General features: G+C 40.0%; 1 protein-coding gene across 1 annotated transcript; it reads left to right on the top strand.

Annotated features, from left to right (window-relative positions):
• The first annotated feature begins 6,554 nt into the window (after positions 1–6,554).
• LOC139740961 (cytochrome P450 1A1-like) lies at positions 6,555–8,445 on the top strand. The gene has a single exon (XM_071651547.1). It carries the CDS (start codon positions 6,841–6,843, stop codon positions 8,443–8,445), a length of 1,605 nt encoding a protein of 534 aa, XP_071507648.1. The 5' UTR covers positions 6,555–6,840.
• The last annotated feature ends 906 nt before the right edge of the window (positions 8,446–9,351 follow it).

Genomic DNA, 9,351 nt, shown 5'->3' with positions numbered 1-9,351 from the left:
TTTTTTTTTTTTTTGCTTTGGAAATTAAGGGGGGCGCACCGGGCGCATCTTACTGCTGGAAATTACTGGCAGCAACATCAGGTGAATGGCATAACAATTAAATGCGAGCGAGCGAAGAGAGCGAGCTTGAAAATTTTGACATTTTACAGTCCCAAAACTGCCATTTGGAGCCATATTTTTTCGCTTTGGGAATAAAGGAGGTGGGGGGAGGGGGGGGGGGGGCGCACCGGGCGCAACTGCCGGCAATTACTGGCAGCAACATCAGGAGAATTGCGTATGTAATGCGAGCGAGCGAGCGAGCTTGAAAATTTTGACATTTTACTGTAAAAAAAACAACAACAAACAAGCTGCCGTTTGTAGCTATATTTCTTCGCTTTAGAATTTAAGGGGGCGCATCGGGCGCAACTGCTGGCAAATACTGGCAGCAATATCAGGAGAGCATAATGATTACATTCGAGCGAGCGGAACGAGCGAGCTTGAAAATATTACATTTTACAGTCCACAAACTGCCGTTCTTTTCTTAGCCATAGTTTTTCGCTTTGGAAATTAAGGGGGGAGGGGCACCGGGCGGAACTGCTGGCAATTACTGGCAGCAACACCAGGTGAATTGCATAACGATTAAATGCGAGCGAGCGAAGAGAGCGAGCTTGAAAATTTTACATTTTACAGTCCCAAAACTGCCGTTCTTAGCCATATTTTTTCGCTTTGGAAGTTAAGGGGGGGGGGGGGGCGCACCGGGCGCACCTGCAGGCAATTACTGGCAGCAACATCAGAAGAATGGCATAAAGATTAAATGCGAGCGAACGGAGCGAGCGATCTTGAAAATTTTGACATTTTACAGTCCCTAAATTGCCGTTTGTAGCTATATTTTATATATTTTGTATTAGCACCCCCCCCCCTCCGTAGTTACGCCACTGCTTTTGGGTGAACAGATTTCTTGAATTCTAACAAAAAAGCAAGAAAATCTTTTCAACGCGGGAATTATGATTATGTGGGATGGGGCAAACGTGTATAAGTGCTCCGTATCGTACGGATGTACAGTACGGTCGATAAATAGTAAACACTGTAGAATACTAATAGATATGTACAAAATCAGTGCTGCCAGAACCAGGGGTGCGAATTATTATTATTTTTGTGTGTTTGTGCGTGTGTGTGTGTGTGTGTGTGTGTGTGTGTCCCTGGTGCAAAATATAAAAACAAATTAGAAAAGAGTAATTATTTAGCGTCCGGCGTTGAGGTCGCTCGCAGACTGATTTTTTTTTTTTTTTTTTTTTTTTTTTTAAGGATCTGAAGGGGGGTGCGTTCGCACCCAACGCACCCCCCCTGGTGACGCCCATGAACTGTTAAACGATATCTCAGTTTCTTTGTGTTTGCAGCTCTCGTGTGAGACATTAATAGGTCACGAGGTTTTCCGTCGTCGCGCAAACAGAAGAAAGACTATCCGAGATAATTGCGCACGGCAACTCCTCTTGACCCTTCTTATCAGATAACGATTGAGCGGAAATTAATTCATATCGAGAGGAAATATTGCATTTGGTATCTGGTGCGAAAATGAGAAGTCATATTACAGATAACCCAGCTATTGTTACTTCCAGTTTCCTATCAATATTTACCAGCAGAACAAGGACGTTAAAAGTGTCTTGGCACGCAAGCAAAATCGATTTCAGGAACCTTTCAGGAGGATATCCAACGCGGAAGAGATAATTCATGTCGGCACGTAAAATGACGAGGGTATATAGTGCAGAATGGCTCCAGAAAATCCAGGGTGTGTGTTGTTTGTTTTAAAATGAAGACAAATTGAATGATCAGTATATAAACACTCGTCTGATAAAAGTTCGTATTGAGTATTTAATGCGCTATTTGAAGGAAAATGATACAACCGAGATAACAGTATACCTTCATTACTTGGTTTTGATTTGCGTAAGGGATGGTATAGTTTTGGTTGAGGTGAGGATTCAGCCTGTAGCTCTTTGCAAGATATTCAGAAGCGGCTTCATGAATTTTAAAGAGCATACAATCCTAGCGAAATTGAAAGTTTATTTGATGAAAATAAGTTTTGCGACGGTTGAGATATCCAAAAATAAAGTAAGACAAAGCCATCCTAATAAAAGGTTGGTCCCACCTTTTATTAGGATTGCTTTGTTTTGGATATTTCAACCATTTCAAAACCAATTTACATGAAATAAACATTCAATTCCTCTCAGATTTATATGCTCTTCCAAGAGATTTCTCATTATCTCAACAAAAAATAACAACAGCAAATCATCAGCAAATGTTGGAAACCTGAAGCCCCATCTCAACCGAAACTATGTTATCCCTTTAATGTTCGTGAAAAGCTTTATTATTATTATTATTATTATTATTATTATTATTATTACTATTATTATTATCATTATCATCATCATCATCATCATCATTATTATTATTTTTACTATCATTAAACATGGACTGTCGATGCAAATAATAACGTTTCATTTTCATGATTTGAAATTACGATTCTGGGATTTTTGTTGTCGGATGAAAGCCAAATAATTTCTTGGCACTACACTATCAATTTGCTTCATCTTTGTGTTTACATCGGGTCACCTCTGCACGATGTAGGTTAAGTAGAGACAGGAAGGGCAAGACAAATGCACTTATTTAAACTTTCTGCCAGCCAGGATTCAAATATTTTATTTTTCAATATAGATTGTTGCCTTTATCAGAAACTAAATTTGGGGGAGTTTTGTACATAAACTGTAACTCTTTTGCTTTACAGTCTACCTTACCTTTACACAAAGTCAAGTATTCATGAAAGTGAATAATGATATAAGAATTAAGTGGATTTTGGTTTGGGATCTCTTTACCCCCATCTCCCAACCCCTCCATCCCAATACAAATTCTGAAGATAAAAGGGAAAGAAGAATACTTATTAAAGGCTGTAAGAAGTGATTATTTTTTACGTAAATTTAATTTTCTGGTCTGGTCACCCCTGTCGCGCAAATGTGGTTCAGTTTTTGCATATTTAAGTATGGTTGTTGACTGTTATTTTTTGTTGTTGTTGTTGTTGTTTGTTGGGAGCAGTCGTAAGCCTCTTCAGAACACACACATGGGACATTCACTGTTATAAATGTTTCCGTCACAAACTGCACCTTTCTTTGGAATACACATATGATTACGTAACCGATTATCAGTTAAGATAAAGTGAGATGGGATTGATCTTTGTGTCTGCGGCGACAGCAATTAGGAACTATTTGTTTCTCGCGCAAAGATTCTTGCGGGATTGAAAACTGCATGGACACCATCATTTAGGTCAATGAGGAGTGTTTAAATGCGGTGGGGTGTTTTTATTCCCAGTGTCATCTGACGAAAGTTCTTACGATGCTGGTTCCATACCACTGCAGCAAAACCGACCTCTGGTCAATAGTCTGGCATTATCTATTACCGAGGTCGATTCAAACATTAGTGGGACAAAGGTGTGCGGGTGTATAAGAATGTGCTTTGAATCTTGTGCGATGAGATATTCGAGTACCCTGCTCCCTGCACTGTTGCCAGCTATACGTGTGCGGAGTAGAAAATGTGACCGCTGCGTCACGTGTCCATTCGAGTTATAATATGATTATGAATATATGTATGTACATAGATATGCACATATGTATATATACATGTGTATACATGTGTGTGTGTGTATATATATATATAATATACATATATGTATATATAAATCCTATGTGGAAACATATGAATATATCTATTCATATATACATGTCTGTTTTCCCTGCTTCTTAACAGAATAACGAAAAATCGTATCTACGATGACTTACGAGAAAATTTGCGTTCTTTGGACCCCAAACTCTGCCGTTCATTTTATCTCTTTCTCTATTTCTCGCACTATTTCAATCGTCAACAAATAGACATCAAACATTCATTAGTTGGGTTCTCTAATCCCTTCCTTTTGCCTTTATAATTCTGGCGTAGGTTATCGATGAGGCTATGTTTCTATCTTTGAACATTTTGATTCATTTCTGTAGCAGCTAAGCGCCTCTTAGTATATCAACGTTGAAATAATCAATCCACGCAATAATGCCCCGTACTTGTAACCATTTTTCTGTTTGTCTTTATTTCTTTTCATTTCTTTCTTTGCTTCGATAATTCTCCCTCTCTATCTCGTTCTGAATACCCCAGGAAGTGCACCTGTAATTGAGAGAATGATGTAGGAGGTCAAAGTTGAAATGAACCGTTAAGGTTTCGGGACATCCGTTATGTGACCCAAGAGGTCGTTCATTTGTTTACCGGATTAACTTGTTTATGTGGTTTTCTATGGGTTTCTGCTGTTCACGCTCTCCTCGTTCAAGAATTCATTCGAAGGAGATAATATCATAAAATATTCAAGTGTTTTAGAGCACAATAGTGGATAATATTTGTGCATAAATTATATATAATAGGTTTAATGACTTTTGATCAGCAGTTTGGTAAATATACTAACCATTTTAAAAAGGGAAACTTTGTGCGCATTTTGGTTAAAACTTATGACATAGTCATGAAGATGAAATCCTTGCAATACGTCTCATCTTATTGATATACCATCGATATCACATGCTGGGTATTCCAGTATAGCAGTTTAATGTTTATCATGCTAGAATTTTAGAAAAGAAAGCGACTTGGTACAGTAAGATTCAATTCAGCTATTTGCAGGGTATACTCATGAATATCGTTACATAGTTTAAAATCGAAATTCATTCAGAATGATAAGTATATGCCGTGATTTGATTGCTTGATCAAATTCATTGTTTTGGGGTGATGGAGAGAGGGAGGGTCAAGCCATATTCTGTTGTTGTTGTTGTTGTTGTTTTTCTGTACATCACTCTATTGGTATCTACATATTAGATTAGCATTAGAACCCATGGAGAGCTCTAGATTTTAGTGACTTTTTTTCTTGTGGTTTGTTTTATCTTTTTAATGATATGCTGAATGGTATTTTGAGTGGTCAGTGGTATGCGAATTAGATGTTCTAACTTATTATCTAAATTAGTTTGAATGGTAGTTCTCAATGGTAAATGATAAATGGAGGGTGAAAGGTAAATGAATGGTAGAATGAATGGTATACTGAATGGTATTTTGCGAGTGGTATAGCATGCAAATTATAATGTTCTAGTTATCTAAATTAGTTTGAATGGTAGTTCTGAATGGTGACTGGTGAGTGGATGGCGAATGGTATACCATTCAAAACCAGAATGTTTAAAGTGGTTGATACTTGTCAATGGTATACAATGCAATTTTTGTAAGGGTCTGCGTTCTTGTTTTTGAGAATGGTTTGCGCATGACTTCAATTTTGACAAAATATGAAATTTTGGGAACAGTGATTTCAAAAATGTTCGTCGAGTTATCACATTTGACGCATATGTGTAGGTCAGTAGTATCACCAACACATCCTCAATATAAAAATTTTGCAATAAAGCCTAAAATTTATTACTGGCACATTTTTTATGATTATATATATTATTATTATTATTCACTTTGTGTTGGATATTGTTATATGACAAGTATTGGAAAGTTGTTGGTTACGTTGTATATACTTTGTGAAATTGCAGAAGTCAAATCAAATCAACGAAAAAATAAGGAGATTTGTACTATTTTTTCACTAAACTATAACTGTATATAGACGGTTTGGTCTAGAAACAATTTTGTTATAACTATTCACATTTTTTATATTTAACAACACTTACCTGATTATATTGATTTACTTGTTTACACTGGTTGTTACTATCCCTCACTTACATTTTAGAACTATTTTGAACACTAAAACTGTTTTTTTTTTATTTGCATATATGGTAAATAATGCCTTTAAACTGAAATCACTTCCAAGAGCAGTGACGTGGCTTTTGATCTGGAAAGTTGCACTTCGCATTAAACGTTTTCGTACGAAATGGCTGAAGTTTGATTGATACCAAAGTTGCTTGCGTGCGAAAAAAAGGTAATAGCCATTATAATGCAAATTGAGATGTTTGTCAAACTATCGGCCTCTTCGTTCGATCTCTTTCTTTCTCTCCCTCTCTCTCTTCCCCTCTTTCTCTGTGCGTGTCTTCATCTTTGTACCAGGCTTGTCACAGTACAGTGCGCCCTTTACAAAAGGGCGGTCGGATTCGCACGCAATTGGTATCTCGACACAATAGTCAGCTCTTCTCGCTCGCACGCAATCCCAACCATCTCCGTGAGGGCGCGCTCTTCAATGAGCAGCAGCAAACTGCTTTTTTTTTTCTTATCCGCCTACATTTGCGCACGGTCGAGTAGGCCTCGGTCGCTCTGCGTATCAGCACGCACCTTGATCACGATATTTAAGTCGACACGCAATTGTTGGAGATGGATTTAAGTGGTCACTCGATAACCAAACAAAGCAGTCAAGGTTTCTCCGTCTTGATTTAAACCCTTGTGAGTTACGCACAAGGCACAATCACGAGCCTTTAAACGTGTCCACCACAGCCTTGGACGGGACTGTTTCGTAATCATTGCCAGCGGCCACCACTCCAAACTGCATATAAGTGGACGTGCATCGTACTTAATTAGTCATTCCGTCTTCTGCTCGACAAGTGATGTACCTTCACGAAATCAACGTCTCAACTTCGTACGACAGAACAGCGTAAAAAAAAAACAGCTTATCCAGACTTCTCACCTTTACTGGACACTCGAGCTCAATCATTGCAAAACACACCGAAGCTTTGGAAGAACCATCTGACATCGTGTTTATCTAGTTTTTTTCACTCTTCTCGTTTGAGAATAAAACAATCGAAAAACTTTCAAATACAATCTGCGAACAGTTGTTGTTAGCCTTTTTGTTATCAAGATACCTGGAGGACAGCAAAAATGTTCGACGTTAGCGCAACAACTTCTACCAGCGCAGCTCCGCTGCTCAGTGAGACGATAGCGTCCTATTTTCTCCTGGTAACTGTTGTGCTTCTCGTCACCCGGGTCTGGTTGACACAAGCCACTCAAAGACGTGTAAAATCGAGCAAGAACGATGCAAAGCCCCTTCCCGGGCCGTGGGGCATTCCGGTCCTGGGAAACATGCTTTCCATCGGCCAAAAGGCACCACACATTTCTCTGATGAAAATGGCGGAAAAGTTCGGCAACATCTTCCAGATTCGGCTTGGCAGTCGTCCCGTGCTCGTCCTCAACGGCTACGAAGCCATTCGCAAGGCGTTGGTCAAGCAGCCCACGGTATTTGCTGGGAGACCAGACTTGCTCACATTTGATATGATAAGGTCCCGGTACAGCCCCGGTTGTGGGTCACTTTCTTTCTCAACGTACAGCGAAAACTGGAAGCTGCATCGAAAGCTGGCCGAGTCCTCGCTCCGTCACTTCACCGCGTGCGGCCAGGTGAAATTCGTCGAACGTGTCGTGTCAACCGAAGCAGGGGAACTAGCGAAGCACATATCAGATGCTGTCAACAACAACAGCGGCGATGGGAGCACGGATAAGGCACAGAACATGAGGCTCGCTATTCGCCTTGCTGTGGGCAACATCATCTGTTGGTTCATGTTTAATAAGCGTCAATCGTATGACGACAAAGTGCTTCTCAAACTTCTTGACATTTCCAATCGTTTCACTGAAGCCACTGGAAGTGGTAACCCGGTCGATTTCTTGCCCTGGATGAAGGTTTTCGTGACTAAATCCACCAACAACTTCCAAGAACTTCTGAAAGAATTTAATGGTTTTGTAAGAAACATGATCACGAAGCATCATGAGCAGTACGAGGACGGGTCTGAGCGAGATATCATTGACCATCTCGTCTCGTCTGGAAGGCGTCATGACAAGAGCGAGATGACGAGGGTAGGTTTAACCGAAGAGCAGCTACTCGAGACGGCCTTAGACTACTACGGTGCCGGCTTCGAAACCGTTTCCACAACACTCGAATGGACCTTCCTCTACATGGCAGCTCATCCAGAGATACAAGCCGAGGTCCATCGCGAAATCGACGCCGTCGTCGGCCAAAATCGTACACCGACGTTGGATGACCGCGCAAAGTTGCCATTCACGCAGGCCTGTATCACTGAAGTTATGCGCCATGCCACTGTGGTACCCTTCTCTATTCCACACAGCACTACAGAGGACACAGTGCTTGACGGCTTCTACGTTCCAAAAGACACAGTCGTCTTCGTCAACCTCCATTCCGCCCACCACGACGAGACCATTTGGAGCGAGCCCGAAATCTTCAAACCTCGCCGCTTTATCACAGCCGATGGTGGTCTGGACCTGGACAAGAAAAACCGCGTCATCCCGTTCAGCGTTGGACGCAGACGGTGCATCGGTTCAGATCTGGCCCGCCTCGAATTGTTCCTCTTTTTCTCCATCTTCATGCAGAAGTTTTCGGTGGAAAGCACCAGACCTGAAGGAGTGACCATGGAGTCTGTCTACGGCCTTGCCAGGAGAGCTAAACATCTTGACGTGAAATTGGTTCCGAGAAGCTAAGCAAAATATCTAAACACAAAACGAAAACTACGCTCTTAAATGGCATATGGGCTTAAAAAGTTTGAAAGTATCATATCATGAAATGCTATGACCAAAGATTTTTAATATGTAACTGTTTCTCTATTTGACTCTGTTTACTTTTTGATCTATCTTGTGTTATCGAGCTAATGTTCTTTTGGAACTGCGTAGGATTTCATTATCAAGACTTTAAAGTGGAAAATAATTTGTTGCATTTTTCCACATTGTTCGCTTTCAATGCACATCTCGCTTACATGTTTGACATCTCAATGCTTTGTTCTAAAAGCTTTGCAATACTATCTAACTGTGTGCACGTATATTTGAAGGTGAAATATTACCCTAAATATCTGGGAAGATTCAAGAAGAGAAAGATTGGAACATTCATAAATTTTGACTACAAACACAACATACTGTTGTTCAGGTTAGCTTTCAAACCATTTGGTAGTGTAATGCAATTAATTTGTAACGCCTACCAGTACAGCACATTTATTGAATATTTCGCTAAAATAAGAAATAAGTCTGACTTTTTATTCCACTCATATGCTCTTTACAACCACTAGGATCAAAGTGTATAATTCACGCCGATAGTGTGTCCGTATTTACATTTAGTTCGGTATTTTAACTTCTTCACCCATCACTTAAAAGTACTTTGACCGCTCGAGTCAATATTTCAGCGGATGTGAGTTTTCCGGTTGCATATATGTCATATCGATTACCAAAATACACGGGCGCCCTGTCTGGTGTTGAAACCCGCTTTCAAGTCTTGCTAACATTTGACGATTTTGTAGCTTCATATAAAACTGTTACCACTTTCCACTGTTCATCCTGAATTCATTGCTCCTATTATTGTGATGGCCACAATCATGTTTGTTTGTTTCTTAATTTAAA

This window comes from Diadema antillarum, unplaced genomic scaffold (genome assembly GCF_040938485.1).
Source record: "Diadema antillarum isolate AM-2024a unplaced genomic scaffold, OU_Dant_1.0 seq00000891_RagTag, whole genome shotgun sequence".
Classification (NCBI taxonomy): domain Eukaryota; kingdom Metazoa; phylum Echinodermata; class Echinoidea; order Diadematoida; family Diadematidae; genus Diadema; species Diadema antillarum.
This window is presented reverse-complemented; position numbering and strand designations above follow the sequence as displayed.